The 18293-nt window shown below is 44.3% G+C and overlaps 1 protein-coding gene across 2 annotated transcripts in view; it reads left to right on the top strand.

Annotated features, from left to right (window-relative positions):
• Positions 1-18293, top strand: part of ETV6 (ETS variant transcription factor 6) — a 137191-nt gene that overhangs the window by 35794 nt on the left and 83104 nt on the right. Inside the window, exon 2 of one of the 2 annotated variants that reach the window (XM_065672593.1) lies at positions 7819-7945. In XM_065672593.1, coding sequence (XP_065528665.1) covers positions 7819-7945 — 127 coding nt within the window. Of the gene's footprint in view, positions 1-7815; positions 7946-18293 lie in introns of both variants that reach the window. The other variant, XM_065672588.1, reaches the window with a different exon arrangement.

Below are 18293 nucleotides of genomic sequence, written 5' to 3'. Positions count from 1 at the left end.
CAAGAAGGGTTTAAACTGTAACTTTTTTAAATGTGTATTTCAGAGTGTCGTAGCTCCTCAGGAAATTGTTTCTGTCAGTGATTGAGGATTAAAAGAAGCTATGACTTTTGTGTGAATACTGTCCCATGGTTTTTCCACTACTTAACTGATGGGCATGTAGATAGTCCATGGCAGTGAATGAGTTGACCTTGTCCATGTAACAGTTTGGACCTGTGGTTTGTGTTATGGAAATATCTGATGTCCCCTGTTGTGAAGGATCCTGTTCACAATGTTGAGAAAGCAACACTCATCCCTTGTAGAAAGCCCAGAAATGATGGGTGTCCTTAGAGATGTGTTTGAACACATAATAACATTGCAGCTTGCCAGTGCCTTTGCAGCTCCATAATGCAACCAACTAAAACCACTTGTGCTGCCATGCCAGCCCTGAAATGCTGAACGGGAGCTTCAGGACTCCCACTTTCCATAACATGTGAGAGGGCAGCTGCCTGTACACCATGTTTCCCCTTAGATGTCCCATCTCAGTTTAATTTCCTCCGGTAAATTTGCGCTGAAATGAGCGCGTGACTCCAGTAATGGGTGCTCAGTGTGTGAGTTCCCACGCATACCAGCAGGGCTGTACAACCGCCATATGCTACAGATGAAGCTCCCAGCACCCTCTGTTGTAGAAAAGAGGACACACAAAAGATGCAGTGGAACATCTGACATGCAGCTATCTAAGCCTAGAAAGAGTTTATTGACCTCCCTGCTTTCTTGCTGCTTATTCATTGGCCGCGCTACTTCAAAGACTCATATGGGTTGGTTTTTTTAGCTGTGCAATGAACTCTCCCTCTTGAGCCTTCTGTGGTGCTTTGTGCTAAGCAAGTGTGCTAACGAAATCACCATGTAGGCACAAAAGGGGTTGCCGTGTGGATCAGTGCAGTGGCCACCTTCCTCCATGCCCTGCTTGAGCAAAGGTCAGAAGCAAGTTCTTTGGAGTGACAACCCCATAATGCAAATTCTGCAGTCACATGTGGAAAAGAGCCGGGGGAGATAGTTTCTTAACGTCAGGTAGTCGAATCTGTGGTTGGCTTTAAGTATTTAGTCGGGTGAGCCAAAGTCCCAGTTTTACTGCCTCTTTTGGAGCTCTGCTGCAGAAGGGCGGTGGAAGAGTCTCCCACTTCAAGCAGATAAGGCTTTACTCCCATTTTGGAGCACAGTGATTCCACTTCCAAATTCTGAACCAGGATTTGCTTCCCAGATATATATTTTGTGCTGCCTAGCTGGAATATCTATGGATAACATTCTTTATTATTTATATAAATGACTAATCCTTTCATAAGTCTTACTAAGCTTTTTGCTTTAGTATTATATTCTCACAGCCTGTTTCTGCTCTCTCTTCCTCCATATTAGCAGTGACCTCATGAAGGAATGCTTTTTGAGCATGTGGTTCAGCTAGTTTTTTGCTTCATTTATATTTGCTAATTTGAGGTATTTTGCAGTGCTTAGACAATAATGCAACCGTATCATGGCATTTTCAACAACAGCATTGACCTCCTCAGGCTGCCTTTTCACAACACTCAAGTGCATCAATATTGCTGTCTGCACGATTTTAATGTAATTAGAACTGGCTGCAATCAGTTGGGGATATGAATGAACTTCCCCACTGTCTCCTGTCCCCCTTCCTTCCCTTTTGTGATGAACTGTTGCACCTCTGTTTGGTTTTTGTTGGCTGGAGTTAAGGGTGGAGATGTGAGAGGGTAGACGTCTCCTGCTCCTGCGCCTGGAGGTTCATCAGAGGCAGGCTGAGAGGAGGAGGCAGGGAGGAACTGAGCTTCACAAAATCACTAAGGTCACCGAGACAATCTCTGCTCTCTGGGCGCAGGAAATGAGATGTTAATCTTTTCCCAGTGCTGCTTTGCATAAGGTCCATTCCAGAGAGCTGTGTTTGTTTTAATTTCACTAATTACTGATAGTGTGCTGATTATGCTGCTATAGATTTGACGTGAATTGCTATATTAATGGGATTAAAAATGAGGAGAGGTCTGTTATGGAAATTAAGAAGATGACAGGAGGTGGGGGAAGGGAGGGAAGTGGAGATTTTAATTCATACCCTGGTACTGCAGAGCTCTACTTTGCTTTTTCCTTTGTGCCTGGCAGAAGTTGAAGTATGCATGTTATAACACCGACCAAATCCCCAAAATGTGGACTACTGCCATACAGTCTCCTAGGGATCTGACCTCCTCCCTGTGTTAGATCCTGTAACTCACTTCGTAGTGGTCTCTTGGGCTTTGTTTCTAGCTATAGCAGTGCGTACAAAACACTGGTGAGCACTGCGTATGTCTTCCTTCCCTTTCCTCTTCCCCTCACTTGTTTCCCTAATGATTAACTTACTTGAATCTCCTGCTGTTATCCTCATGCTACTTTGTGGCTGGTTTGCTGCCATTGCCTTCCTGAGTGCCTAGATGTGCAGGGCCTTCTGAATCTTTCCTGCAAGCTCCTCATTCTCCCTTGATAGCCCTTTTCTCTAAGGCCGTTTTCTCCCCCTCCTGCTGTACCCGAAACACCTACTCCAAGAAGGATCCACAGTAGCAAAACCAGACCCACCCAGGCTCCCCCCAGATCCTGTCCCTTGGTTTGCCATTCCATTTTCCTTGCCTCCGTATGCTTGCTGAAAGAGATAGCTGCTCTGGTCCTGTGTCCTTGCAGAGCTAACATCCTCTGTGATTTGGAGCACACTGTTCTGTCCAGAACACCAGCTTTCACAGCCCCAAGAGCTACAACCTTATGTTTCAAACCTGGATTTACACAAGCCAAGGGCTTGTTACTCCAGGGTTTTTAAGCCTTAGAGCTTCCCCAGAAATCCAAGAGGCACCAGAACATCTGCAAACCTGCTAGTGCTGCCCTCTCTGAGTGTGCGTCCCACATATGAGGAGTTGGAGCAGGGTGATGACATGATCCCCAGGGAGCTGGAAGCTTCCCTTAAAGCAGCGTGCTGCTACCACTGTCCTGTGAGTAAGCAGGGGCGGCCTGTGACAATGTGACAGGTAACTTTCTCCTCTTTCACTTATGACAGTTGGCTTCCTGATAGTTACCACAGCACAACTCACTGTATCTCCACCTCCTGGTAATGCCTGCTTCTCTGGGAGCAGGGGGAGCCTGGGCTGTTTGGAGAAGCGAAGATGAACAGCAAATGCAACAAGACAGGCATGGAGCGGCACACGTACGCCAGCAGCCTGAGGGGCAAATGTGTGTCAGCTTTCACTCTCAGTTAATTTTGTTCTGTGTAGTAGTATTATTACATGCAGTATAGGAGTAAGTTGTTATGCAGTGGTAAGGGCCAGCTGCCTTTTTTGTCCCATGCAGGGTATTTGCAAACCATGCTAGTTTAGTTTCCTGGAAATTGTTGAGCAGATAAAGCATTTCTTCGTTTTATCAATTAAAAAAAGTCCTGTCAGTATCCCACCTGTCCAGCTACTGAAGCAGTTGTGTCACTGGGACAACATGAGGGCTTGCTTGGCGTGCTTTCTTACCTGTTGTATTTCCCTTTCTGCAAAAACATGGATGGCGTTTGTGCCTGCCATCTGAGTGAAGCTGGTAAAGGGACAAAAGGACTGAGAGCATTCACAATGAAGGCAGCCGCTGTGGAATTTAGAAGGGTGTAATTTTAGCAAAGGCGTGAAGCTGTTGTTACTTGCAGCCTCATCTTCAACTGTTAGACCTTTTAAAACCGTGGTTTGCAGTTTTGAATTGTTACTGTTAATAGTTGTTATTGCTATTGCTCTATGAATTATTTGTGTTCCGGACAGAATTTTCTAACTGTTCAGGTACGTTTTCGTCTGTAAAGCATCTTCCCAGTTCTCCCGACTCGAGTCAGGGTGTGCTTTGATAGCTTTGGGAGTCTAGTCAGCTGTTATGTACACTTCTACTAGCCCTGATCAATACAGCTTTTGAGTTACCTTCCTTTTTTAGGCAGGATGGCTTGATCTAAGGCTTTTTCAGCACCTGGATATTAGTATTTTGTACTTTTCTAGTACGAAGAGAACAAAACCATAGCTTGTCTTGTTTCTAACCATCTGTTTCTGTCTCTGCTAGGTCAGGCAGCTAAAAGCATGCTGTGCTCTCAGCAGACCTGGCAGGTTGTCTGGGTGGCACTGTTGGAGCACTAGCCACCAGACCCCACCCCAAGGAGGGTCTCCATAAAGGCTGACTTAATGCATGTCTTCAGTAAGAGTAGTCACCGTGAAATTTCATGGTGAAACTTTCCTGACTCACTGTGAGCTGAAGAAGCCTTTCAAAAATGATGACAGCAAGCAACATGCCAACTGTTTCGTCCACCTCATTGTGGCTACTGGCAAAATAGTAGAGAGCTGCTATTTTGAAGTTGCTTGCAGATGGCAGTTGTTTGGGGCTGAGCATTTGTCACTTGTGGGGTTAAATGTTTATAGAGTCCCCTGGCAGGCGGCAAATCTGTAATGTGGTAATGCCAAGCTTTTTCCTAGCACTCGTCAGCAATAAACTCCAAAGACCACATGAAATATGTATTGGTTTAGTCTCTTAACAGTAGACTAAGTTACAGCAGGGCTTTTTGCTCAAGTACACACAGGGTTCATGCTGGTTCTGCTACCAGCGCTACCTACCCCTCCTCCCAAGCTGTTGCTTGAACAACACTACCATTGAACCATCTCGGCCTAAATGCAAAGGGGAATATTAAACTGCTTGGTCAGGGAACTCTTTCAGGAAGATTCCCAGTAGCGGAGTAGCTGGGTGCATAACCTTGGAAGCATGAGATAACCAGACATGTTCTTGTTTGATGGACTCCACAGAAAGAAGCAGTAGGCAGTTCTGGAGTTGTGAAGGTTAAAGCAAATCTGCTTGCAGTGGTGTTAGCACAACAGGTACCTCCTGGAAGTGTGACTCTAAAAAGCCTCAAAAAGCCTAGAGGAGCAAATGTGACCTTGTGTGTTCATGGGAACGTGTAGGCTGGCAGTTACGTGTGGCTGAAGCACAGAGCTGCAGTAGGTTGCAGAACTGGACTGATGTTTGCAGTTCTGCTTCCAGCCGTGTTACTGACTCATGCTGCAAAGAGGGATGAAGCTCACTTTTCCACAAGCCCAGTGCCTTGACCTTCCTGTGCCATTGCCATTCCACACCTTTTGGAAATCTGGCCAGGACAGCTACAAGGGCTACTCTTTCAGGATGCACTTGCTACATCTATTGCCCTTGAGAGGCACATGGTCTCCTTTTCCAAGACAGCTTAACTCTGAAATTACTCAGCTTACTTGAGCTTTACTCTTTCTGTAACTCAGGTTGTCTGTGTGTCTAAAAAAAAGATTTACCTAATGTCTGTAAATTGCTTGATATTTGGGTTAAAGGTGCTGGAAAAAAAAAGGCAGGATTAGAAAGAGAGGGCATTTCAAAGGCACTAACAGCTAACTCCCCTTTGTGCCTTGTTAAATGTGTTCTGCAAATACTACCAATTCACACATTATAGTGGACATCGAAAGTGTGTGGAAAAAGTAACTGCATTTCCACAACTTCTTTTTGATTTTTAGTGTCCTGTTCTCATGAGTACTAGGAAACAATGACTCTGATGTACATAACAGTAAAATCTCAATGAATCTGTCTGGTATAAATAAGGTTACCATATGGCCTTAGGAGGTGAAACAGTGTGGAGAAAAAGGCAGGAGGTACTGGAAGCGTAGTGTCTCAGTTTGATACAACACCTCCTGGGTGCTGAGGGAAGTGCACAGGGTTCTGGATTTAATTTCATCTCCTGTGTCCTGGGTTCCGTCTCATCCAGTACGCAAAACAAGCAGCTGCAGCGTGGTTCGATTATCGGAGCTGTGCATCACAGCAGGAAATGCTAGGAAGTGGCTGGTCTTGTTGGGAATTGCTGGTGGTATGTGCCAGCGGTGAGAAGGTGCAAATGGTCAGCAAGACTGCAGAATGGGCACAGGGAGCCGCACCTTGTGGGAACATGAGGCACAGAGTCAGCCGTTTCGGGTCAGGGAAGGAGTTGCATCAGTTGAAAGCAGAGTGATGTTTTGTAGTTCCACTGGTACGTCTTTCGCCACATCTCAATGAATGTCCCTGTTTGTTAGCTATGAAAAACTAAATTGATAGGAGCTAATGGATTGCTGTTGCCTGGACAATGATGAATAGAAAGAAACTGGGTGGACACAGTAAGATGCTAAAGGGCTTTGTGGAAGACTGGAACATAAGACTGAATGATTTCTGGTTAAAATGTACTGAGCTGGAAGCCGTGGAGGCTTTATTCACAGAAATAGCCTAGTGATGATGGAGTGAACTAGGCCTGTCTTCCCACTCCATCTAAACACAGTATAGTTAGAATAGTTCATGTTCTACCAGCCATCAGGCTTCTCTGCCATGACTGTCATCAGCGGTGGCTGTAGCATAGTGGTAGGATGTTGAGGCAAAACTCCTGTTTTTTTGTGAGCTGCTGAGCAGCAAGGTGATAGCAGCACCTTGCCCCAGAATGAACTGGGCTTGCTTTGAAGTGGTGGCTGACAGATGCAGGACGTCCTCAGTATTCCATGCCCCATTTCTATCTGGACATGTCACCTAGTTTGCCTAAAGAGTTTTCTGCTTTGGTGCATGTAGTTGTTATTTACTCATGCTGTACAAGCCTCCCCTTCCCTTTGGTGGGGAGGGTGCTAATGTTATGTTCTGCAGGTACCTCCATCAGCCTCAGTCTAGTTCCCTGCTGCACTGCTGTGATAATGTTGTGCTTCATAATGGAAGTAATTGCGTTCTCGTGCTCCAGCACCAAGTTTGTCTTTCCACTTGCCAGAGATGGGGTAGGGGGCTGCACACACACTCTCCTGCAGATGCTCAGAAAGGAAGGTAGCTCCTTCTGCCTCTGTACATCCGTGGATGTATATCCACGCTGTTTGCACTGCCATCATTAAATGTCAGCAGCAGGGTTTTGGGGAATAACATGCGTTGCCTTCCAGGAAGCACACAATAATGATTTTTTTTATGCTCTTGTAAAATCGTGGCTACGTTTATTTACAAAGGGTATCATGCGTGCTGTGATTGGAGTAAGGATTAGAATATGGAACAATTTTCCCATCAGATCAGATGAAATTTCAGTCTTAAATTTCTTGGCAGGTGTTTTCAGTGACTATTATGAAACTAATGTTAACATTCACAAATTGCCCTTTAAGTCTGTTTCACTGTCCTTGTGTAGCTGTTTTCTGTATGCTGACTTGGTTGCAAGTTAAACTACTTCAAAGAAAGTGCCAGTAGCTACTTTAGGCAAGAAAAAAAAGTATGTTACTCAATGGTAAATAGAACAGATTTTAGTGATAGAGTGGTTTTCTGCAGCAAAGAGAAAACTAATTGCTTGATGTCTTTAAAATGCTATGAAAGAGTAAAGTGTTAAACACTTAATATACGTGCTCAGATCATAACAGACTTGTTAGCATAAGATAAAGTGGTTTTGGCACTTTCCGTAACAGTACTCACACGCGTATGGTGAGGTTGCTGTCAGACATAAAACCCTCAGAGGCCCCCAACTTGTGTGTCACTTCCCTTTCCTCCCTCGGCAGATTTCTGAGACGACCCTTGGAAACTCGGTGGGCCTTTTGAAAAGTAGCCCCGTCACCCTGAAAGCTGCAGCAGTGTGTCCCTTGCACAGCGCTTGAGTGCTCCCTGGGCAGCCGGCTGCCTCACTAGTGCTGCTCGCCCCCTCCGTGTGCGCACACTTCCTTCCTTCCACCCACTTCCCCCTGCTCTGCCTTGGTTTCACACCTCTGTTCCAAAGTTCACGTTGTCCTCCCTGTCTTTCCCCCCTCCCCGCTTTCTTTTTAACAGCAGGAAAGAATTTCGTACACACCTCCAGTGAGCCCGGTACCAAATTACACTTCCTCGACACCACTACATGTCCCAGTGCCGCGAGCGATCAGGATGGAGGAAGACGCGATCAGACTGCCAGCACACCTGCGTGAGTGTCAGCGCGGGGGTTTCTTACCCTCTTGGATTGAGGAGGGTACAGGGTGGCGTGAGGAGGTTCTCTGTGTTTATGGAGATGGGGAAGCTCTCTGGCTTTAGTCTTGTTTTCCTTTTTTATAAAGCTCTAGCTAGTTTGATCTTTCTAAATATTCTTTTCAACCAAGGGAAATTACTCTTAAACACATTATATTATATTCCCACCTCACCCGCTTCCCCTGCACTCCTTGTCAAGCATTTGGCTAATTTCTTGTGACAGGCACAAACATGGAGGTTTTATTTTGACGGGTAGTACTATGTTTCCTTCCACAGTATAGGAATTGCTCAGCGATGTGCTGTGACACAAGGTCAGAGTTTCACAAACCTGTGGCAAGTGGAGTGCGCTTGTGCTGAGGGTATTTTTCAAGTTGCTATGAGTCTCAGTATTAAATACTTGTGATGCCCAGGCTGTCTGCTACAGAATGTGTCTGCTGACAAAGGCAGTGGGAAAGGAGGAAGGATGATCTTAGCTGTGCGCAAAAGGATGCTGCAAAGGAGGAAGGGCATTTCACTGACACTGGAACAAAAACTGGAGCTGGGGACAGGGTGAGAGCCAGGCACTTGCTGAGCAAGTGCGCAGCATCTTGCTGAGATAATTTAATGGTTGAGGAAAAGGAAACACCAAGGACTGTTGGCCAACGAGAGGTGAATTAGTGAACTAGGATGGGAACATGGAAAAGATTTCCTTTTTGGAGGGGAAGCAGTTCTGATGCAAACTGAGAAGTTTGCTTTAAACTTCCCTTGGGTGTTAACACTCTTGGGGTACTTGAGCGACAATGAGCTCCAGGGCCAGGAGCAAGTGTGACTTTGTGTGTTGCCATCTGACAAATGGGTTTGGGATTTCAGGGGGTGGGGGGAAAGTCTGTGTTTATCACAAGCCATTCTCATTCTTGTCCTCAGCTGTCTCCCAGGAACACTCCTTTTCTGGATGTGAACTGTGCCCCCAGCACTTCTGTGATCCTATGCTTGCTCTGTTGCTGGCCACCAAGGTGGTTGCTCTGCCCCAGGGTCTCTCATTGCCCGTGCTGTGTTCCGCCCTATCCTGGTTTTGCCTACTGCTGTCTTTTACTCTGCTAAGACTTGCACTTCTGCTTGTGCTGCAGCAGAACCCGGGTTGTCCCTTTTCTGTGCTTTCCAATGGGAATGGGAGCTGGCACTGCAGCATTTCTGACCACCTCTGGTCAGAACATCTGTTCAGACCATGCCTTGCTGCCTCTGTGAGCTCCCAGATCCTGCTTCCCCATCTGTGTGGCTGCTGGGCTGTTTCCCCAGCCTGGGGAGGACTTGCTGCCACACTTAGCAGGCATTTCTTTGCTTTGCCCAAAACTTAGACACAAAAACCCAACACAGAAACAGTTCTCCAGCAGTTCTTTTCCCACTGGTACTTTTGATCTCAGGCTCTTTTTCTTTTTTTTTTCCCATTGCCTTAGTTGGTACTGTTTACTTCTGCTGTGGGAGCCACTGTTGTCCCCACAGCTAGGATCAGGGCTGGCTTTCCAATCACTTCCTGCCTTCCCTGCTGGGTCTGGCAGATGCAGAAGGCAGGAAGGCAGAGACCCTTGATGCTGAAAGGGGTGGGACATTGTTTTTACTACCTGCTTCCTTCCCATCATCTGCCCAGCTTCCTAGGCATATGAAGCTTATAAGGCTTCCTCCCAGTGAAGACTTTCCACCCAGTATTTTTAGGCATCATCCAGCTTTTCACCTTCATTTTTGTCCCAGTTTTAATTCTGATTGGCACATTTTTTAATTTGCAAGGAGGTTTCTTTCCTTTTTGTATTTTCACACCAGTCTGACTTGTAGTGTACAAAACCAGACGATTAAATCATTAAATACCTGTGGGACAGTCTTCCACAAAGTTAGTGTCTCGGGTCATAAACAACATGGAGCACGTTTACATGGCTTTACTAGTTGTAGTTCCTGTCAGTATAATATAGCTCAGTATGCAATCAGTATTGACCCAAACACTGTTACCATCCAACTCACTCAAACACTGTGAGAACCACTGCTTAAAGTATGTAGATTCATAGTTATACCAGAAGGGACCATTATGAATTCCTGAAATATCTCTGGTACAACTAGAGTTACAGAACTTGACTCAGTAACTCCTCTGTTTGGGTCCAGTAATTGAGCTACAGCATGTTGTGCAGAAAGATTCCTGCTCTTCATGTAAAGACTTTAGTGATGGGGAGGGTATAAGGTGTCTAAATGTTCTTTCAATGCTTAATTATCCTCCTTAGTTGCCTTTTTTTTTTTAAAGTGCCCTATTTATAGTTTGAATTAGTCAAGCTTCAGTTTCCAACTATTAAATCTCATTATCTCCTTTCCTGCTAAATATTGTCAAAAGACTACTCCTGATATAGGTGCTTTTAGATAAAGTAACTTCTTAACCTTTTCTTAGCTAAACCGGATAGGAAGAGAGGTTCTTAAAGCTGTCAATCTTCCTGTAAAGCTTCCAGATTTCAAACTGTGTTTATATCATCTTGGTGAACTGTTTCCTACTTCAGACATCCTTCTTAAGGTGAGGACAACAGAACAGAAGATCATATTCCAGGATTAGTCTTCCTATACCAGGTATAGAAGTAACTAGGTGGGTCTCAGGTCGTGAGGCTTATGAGGTATTAAATAGGATTTTGCAAGTCCTGCATGGACTCCTCTCGTTTGATTTGGTAAGTATTTTTTTATTTAGAGAAGTGCGTGAGAGGTGGCTTTGGTCCTAAATCCAAACTGCCTCAGAAATCAGAACAATTAGCTAATTTCTTGTTCAGACTTTGGTACTGTGTGTAAAGATTGGGTTTAGGTCTGCAAAGTCAGAGTTTTTTAGGTCTGAGATTTTGTTTGGTTCCAGCCCTATTGCTGGTTTTGTTGATTAGGTGAAGTGTAATAACTTCTTTCAACCCTTACTCATTCCAGTGCAGCAGGGAGGTAGGGTAAGTTTCTGCAGTCATACACAGAGCTGATAGCTTGTCAGGCCTCCACTCATTCTCTGTTTCCATGACATTCTGATGGCATTTACCGAAATAAAGGCAAGATTCAGGCCTAACCTGTGCGTCTTCATCTCTGCCAGCTTGCAAGTTCAAGAGCTATGCTACAAGTGCAGCTGGAAACAGCAGTTGGTGCAAGCAAAGGTAGAGGTAGAGACAAATGTTTCAGAACATGAAGTGCGCTTTGTGTATTCACAGTGTTTTATGCCTTCCTTTTAGAAATGTCACTCTTCCTAACGCTGAAGAGCACTGCGACGGTGCTAACACTCAATTCTATCAGGACAATTAGTAGAACAATTTCCTTTGGTGCAATAAATTATTTCTTGCCGTTTGCTGAGCAAACGGGTCTCAGCTATGCTGAGCTAATTTCATCCAGAGACTGGAAAAGGGAGAAGTGCAAAGTTTAGAAGGGTGGAATGAGATTCCCCTTTGCTACAAGCATGCGGAGAAGGACTCTTCTTTGGTCAATGCTGCTGGAAATAGATAAATCCTTTTTTCTGGAGGTGATGTGAGGGCACGTTCCCCTTCTCACACAGCCTTTCTTACTTTAACTAGCTGCTTTCTTCCCAGCCTGCCCTGTTCCTGTAGTACAGAAGTACAATTTAGTCAGCCTTAAGTTTAAAGCCATGTGATAGTGAGAATCATGTCCTGATAATACAGACCTCTCCCTGATGCTGCACTTCTCTGTAAGGGACTTTTGACCCATGCTTTTAATCCTTCTAAACATATTTCTTTGCCTACCGTCCACTCCTTACCTAATAACTGAGTGTTGGGAGCATTGTAAACAAACTATCAGCGGGGAGCTGGAGAATATGCTTTCTTCTATTCTAGATACGTAGTCAGAATCACTGCAGTGGTCTCCAGTTTACTCTTTGTCCCTGGTGAGCATGTTGCGGTAGCTTTGCAGCATATCTGATCTTCACTAGACTGCACTGATGTCAGATAGGAGGAGTGTGTGGGAAATGGAGATGTTTCCTAAGGATTCAGGAGAAGCAAGTTCAGCTCTCACACAAGGCTCTGCCTTTGATGCCTTCTGTGACCTTGGGCATCTTGCTTTAGTTTCCCCACTGTAAAATATGAAAACCATGAGTAGTGCAAAGGCTTTTTTAAAAGATTTGAAAATTAGTGCAGTGGCTGCCCAGGTATTGTGATAGTGAAGAATGTTGAGATAGGTGAAAGTCCTCTGAAGCTATTTGCATACCCCTTGTCTCTGAAGAAGCTTACTCTATATTACCATGGAGTTAGTTCTGTGTTTTTTCTTTCTTTCTTTCTTTTTAGTTTTATCAAAACCAATCGTTTTGTCTTGACTGATACATTAGTTATTCATGTTGAGCTATGGCTAATTCCTTGTGGTAAAAAGTTCTTGGGACTGGGCAGTTCTTGGAACTTTGAACTTAAAGGTAGATGCAAGAAAACTTCCCCATGTTTATTAATATGCTCGGAATCAGAGAGAAAATAGCTTTTTCCTTTTTTTTGTAATAAGTAAGATGAAAATTAGGTGGTTTGCCTTCTACAACAGGGTTTCGTGGATTTGTTTGTCTCCTTCAACATAAAATGTCTTCAGCAAGAGACACAGAGATATCAGTGCTGAAAAAGGACTTGCTGCATGCTGTAATCCCATGCAGCAGCATTCCCTCTTGCATGTTTCTGTGGATTTGTACACTCTGATTTTTATCTCTGAAGGGCATCTCCCCTTGGGAACGCCCGTGTGTTTGTTTAGGGAGATGGACCTCAGAGTTTTCTATTGATACAAGCATGGACAAGAGTTCATTTCTTCCTCTGAGCAAATTAGTCTTTTTTTTTTTTTCTTTAGTGTTGGCATCCTTCATAAGCCTGTAGCCGATTGCCATAGCAAGGCACACTGCACATACTTCTCTGTAATTTTCTGTACACAGAGAATTATTGAATCACAGAATGGTTTGGGTTGGAAAGGACTTTAAAATCATCTAGTTCCAACCATGGGCAGGGACACCTCACCCTACTCCATGTTGCCCAAGGCTCTGTCCAACCTGCCCTTGAACACTGCCGGGGGTGAAGCAATTATTCTTGGCAGTAACTCTTTTTTCTTGCTGTTACATTTTTCTGAACCCCCAACAGCCTGCACTGGTATTCAGAGTAAGATGACACACTCTAGATGTTAGGGTACATGCATCACCTCATAGGGAAGAACTTCTACATTGGGACTGCAGTGGTGGTGGTGTTGTCTTGACTTCACTCACTTTTTGGGAGGTTGTGGTGGTGGCGAAAGCTAAAGACCTGTTTGTAAAATTGTTGAGTACTTCTTGTTTCAGATGTAGGCTTGGGTTCTAGTCCTTGGTTTTCCAGTGTGTGAGATGTTCCAGGCCACAGCTGGTTTTGATGAACTCCAGAGTATTCTGACCTGGTCACATACAGCCAGTGGGATGGTGTTTTTTATCTCGGTATCTCTGCGTCCCCTGCAATTACTGTCTGCTCTAGTGCCCTCATTAAGGAGGACAGAAGGGAAATTTGTTTAGTTTTCTGCAGTGATTATATTAAAGGCTTTAAGTTTTTAGTGAACCTGTTACAGACATCTTTCTGCATGCCTATTTATATTGGTATTTGATACTCTGATTTCACTGGGGACCAGTCCAGTAGCTCAGTCGACATCTTTGTGATCCTGGCTGTACTACATTGTGCAGAAAAGCCCTCTGTATAACCCTCAAGTGTGGACATAAGTAATAGAGTAGCCCAGGCAGTTGGGCTCTCAGTTGGGCTCTCTTTAAACTAAGGCATTTATCAGACCTGAAAGCATTTTATCATGAGTTTCTTTCGTCTGATCACACATCGTTGCTTATATGCATAATATGCATAATTTGTGGTTTAAGGGCACCAATTTTCTTTCTCTTTTTTATTTTTGTTCCTTCTAAGGAATGCAGGAAACAATTAAGAGGAGGAGGAGGAAGCAACAACACTGTCAGGGTTGCCAAGGATCCATTTTTTCTGCGTAGTGTCTATTAATTATGTTGCTCCTTTTATTAATCCTTTGGCACCTGTTAATTATTCTACAATTTTGGCTAGCAGCTGGAAAGCCACTTTGAAGCATTAAGCGTATTGTTATTTAGTTACTAGAATATTCAATGCATTGAACTGAAAGTATGTAGTGAGACAGGGAAAAAAAAGCCCTTTACCCTAAGCCACATTTAGAGCAACAAGCAATAAAAATATTTGCTTTGGAAGGATCTTTGTGGAACAAAACTGACGCACATACAGGGAAAATAAAATAAAAGCTGCCTAAAACAAAGGGGCTGTGAGAGGTGGCCAGAATGTCAAATGAGTGACTGTGAGTCTAATCCTGGTCCCACTGAAATGAGTGCTTAAATTCCCAGTGGCTTTAGTGGGATCTGGACTGGCCTTTTTCTCAGATGATTGGCTTCTTCCAGCCCCCTCTCTGCTCCTCTCTGACATTATGGCCACTTAAGCCTTGTTCCTCCCTCTTACTGTCCTTTCTTACTTGACTTTCCTCCTAATCTGTTTTTTACCGTATACTTCATTCTGTCCCTGGGTAGCTAGTCCTTTCCTAGCCAATCCAACCTACTACAACAGCAAAAAATTAAGCTGGGACAATGGCTCTTCTTGCTACCACCTGACTGCCTGCAGTAGTTAATCTTCTTGATGTTGCATCTTTGTCTTCCGCGGTGGTCTTTTCTTATGTGTTTAACATTGTGAGCTATGCAAGGCAGGGCCCATCTGCTTCCTCTGTTCAGCAGTGCCTCCTGGTCATTCAGTTCATAACTCACAATAATCTATTGACAGGCTGACTGCACTGTGGAAATTCCAGCCAGCTGTCCTGTCAGTGACACTACTTTGGTCAACCCTAGTGAAGGGACTGGGTCTGGCTCCTTTGAGATTGTGAGTTACATACAGTTCTTAGGCAAACAGGATGAAAATCTTGAGCTAGGGAGACATGGATTATGCCTGTCTGTCACCTAAGGTGGCCTCTCCCACAGGCAGCCTCAGGTGTACATCTAATTTTAACTCGCCTACTCCAGCCTGCCTCCTGGGTGTTTCTTACAGTGAACCTCAGGCCAGCCATGGAGTGATCATATGGACAGCCAGTTTGTATGGGTGTCAAGCTCAGTCTCAGATTCACTTTTGCACCATTACTGGTCCAGCTGAGAAAACGGTGGCCTTTGGGTCAGGCAAATCCTGATTTTCATTTTTCTGGCATGGTCTTTTTTTTTTTTGATCAGCTGTGGGAGGCCGACCCCCTCATCACTGGGTTTGCATTGGGGCAGCTCAGGGCCACTTCAGTTGTCACCCTTGATGTAAACAGCTGGCGAGTTGGACCTTAAATCTGTTAGCTCCTTATTGCTAGTGACTGTGGCTGAGGCATCCAGGTTAAGTGAGAAAAAACATGTAAAGGGGCAGTGCTGCGAGCTGGTTCTTCTTCTTGAGAGAGTATTTTATAGGCAAGTACCTTTTTATTTTTAATTTTTTTAAGTACCTGCTTGTTACTCAGAGTTGACACAGTGGTTTCCTGCACCAGCAGTCCCCAGTGGAAGTGTGTGGAGGGGTGAGATCCTTCCTGTGCTGGTGGGAACTTGCAAAGCAGTCCTGAGGTAGGAGTGTGAGAGACCTTGTGCTTCAGGGTACAGAGAACTGGCAGTGTGGGAGTCCCACTGGTGCTAAGCCAGCCTTTTACCCTCCTGGAAAGCTTCCCTTCAGGGTTTTAGATCTTCAAAACACAGACTCACCTCTATTCAGAGGGGAAAGGGAGCCATGTCGCTTTAATCTGGGATTCAAGCCGATCCTTTGTGGAATTCCCCTGGAAAGTGTGGAGAGGAATAAGAAGCAAAAGCAGCAGGACATTTATGGTATTGCTGGGTTTGAAGCATTTTTAGCTTTGTCTTAAAGGGACACTGTCAAGATCAGTGAACCTAAAATTAGCTTGCTTTTCTCTTTCCATCCCAAATGTGTCTGTTTAATTTTTCATTTGTGTTATAAGTGCTTTTTTTGTTGGTTTGTTGTTTTGTTTGATTTTTTTGTTAAGAAATAAAATTAATTTAGAGAGCCTGGCGTTCATAAATAGCCCTACAATTAAAGAAAACTTAGAAGAGAAACTGCGTGTAAGCCGTGACTAACAACGCCACAATGACAAACCGTGGTGTGGTGAGCGCCTCGCTGCAAAACACAAGTGTGGTAGAAAACCCTGTGGAAGCAACATAGCATGCATGCGATGTCCACTCCCCTAATAACAAACAGAGCTGAGCCTCTGAACATTGGAAGAGAGCACCACTGTTCAACACTGAGAGGGCACAGTGTGTGGCCTGCAGCTTCAGGGTACCAGGGATTAATGTAATAGGCTGTGTGTATACAGAGAGAGAGAGAAAACAATTGTTTGATGCGTTTATGAGAGGTTGGATTTCCTTCTGCTGTATTTGTATGTCTTCTCTCCTGTGCTGGCGCTCCTTCTGGTGCTAAACCAATGCAGCCTTAACAAAATCACAATTAAGCAGGATTTTACGCCCATTTTACAACTCCCTTTTTTACTGCTGGAGCTGAATGACTAAATGATTTATAAGCTCACTGGAGAAATTTCTGGTAAAACAATTCCATCCAGAGCTGGAGGCCCAGTCCAACAGCTCGGCCAAGAGCCTCTTCCCAAGATTGTTTTCCAAAGATAACTTGGGAGGGGGAAGCATGTGTGCATCAGCCACTGCTATGGATGCTTGTGTGTTGCTGTCTTTTATGGGCTGAATATGTTTGAACGTGCTCACTCCTTGTGTAAACTGTTTTGTGCAGGACTTGCATGCTGCTGTTAATATAGCAGTGATCCTTGTTCAAGAAGTTATGAGTTATTTATATGTTAAATAGGCATATATGTCAGTTAAAAAACAGTCACCACAGACTGGCTTTCTAGAGTCAAAGCATTAGGTTCCTTGCTCAGCTCCAAATCTTTGCTCATGAGCATATGCATGAAAGTCATACCTTAGGAATAGCCCTAAGCACCCTGCTTTATTTACTGCATACGCCTGTCTGGTTTTGATCTCCATATGCTTTTGTATCCCACTGAAAAAAAGTGTCCATTCTGCACAGGCATCAGGAGCTCTATGGAAATTACACAAAGCAGAAAATGAAAATGTTAAGTTACGGCATGACAAGATAAAATGAAATTAATGTCTCTAATGATTAACCCGTGTCTCCTTCCTGCTTTAGAGTCCACAGGCATAGTACGTGGTGTTCTGCAATCAGTGGAGATGTAGGGTGAGGAACAGAACTCTCCATTACGGGTATTGATTTGAACAAGTGCAAGTCTTCCTGTTTGAGAGTTTACTGAGTTGATCCTTGTAGCTGGAGAGTCACTATTCAAGTCCCAGAGTTGCTTGTGGCACCAGATCCCAAGTACCGTGAAAAACTGGACCTCTCCTGCAGGCAAGCAATATTCCACCCATGTCCTACATGGCCTTTGCCCTGTCCTGGTGCTGTGACACGCAGAAGGGGATAGTACCCTAATACAGGCTTTTGGCATTACATACTCCCTTCTCAAAGAAACAGTGGTAGTTTCATTGACTTTTGGGCTATGCACCACTGGGCATGCCCTGGGGGTGGAGGAGGAAGCAGTCAGTTGCGTGACAGGAGCTCAGTGGGGAGGGTCTGACAACTATACTGACCACAGTGAAGAGCTGGTCTGAACAAACCAGTTATAATCAGCACTGTGAGCGTCAGTTCTTTGCCAGAGTGATGAATTTTGCAAATGCTTTCTGGTGAGGATAAGCTCTAAGAATGTACTTATTTCAGAGGCAAACACTATAATGCTGGTAGTGCAATTGCACTATCTCAGCATACTGCTAAAAAAGTTTATTTTCTTAAGTTATTCATGTGTTCTCGGCATTCTCCCTCTTTCAGTTCTCCAGAAGCATTTTTTTGTGCTTCCTTCAGGTGTCCTAAAGCTTCTTGTTTGCAGAACAAACCTCCTGAAGGGGCTATGACCTGGTCAGAGCACTGACATTTTATTTTAAGCCCACCAGCAGCAAAAAAACACGGAATATTTTTGAAGGGAAATTTCCTTTTTGGGTTTTTGTATCCCTGAAAGAATTTCCGATGTAGGCAGACAGTAATTCCCAGCTACATACTTCCTGATAAGGAAACAGCTCCAATAAATGCAGCTATAAATAGCTACCTTTTTAGTTTTTAAAAATCCAAGGAGATTTGTTTAGCCTTTCTTTCAAACTATTGAAAGAAAAGGACCGTGTAGGATAAGAGCCTTAACATTCGGGACCCCTTGGCTCTCCAGATCAACAAATTAAGATTGTAATCTGCATCTGTGCATTTGATGATGTGAAGCTGAGATGTCTGTTT

Source organism: Lathamus discolor, chromosome 1, assembly GCF_037157495.1.
Source record: "Lathamus discolor isolate bLatDis1 chromosome 1, bLatDis1.hap1, whole genome shotgun sequence".
Classification (NCBI taxonomy): domain Eukaryota; kingdom Metazoa; phylum Chordata; class Aves; order Psittaciformes; family Psittacidae; genus Lathamus; species Lathamus discolor.
This window is presented reverse-complemented; position numbering and strand designations above follow the sequence as displayed.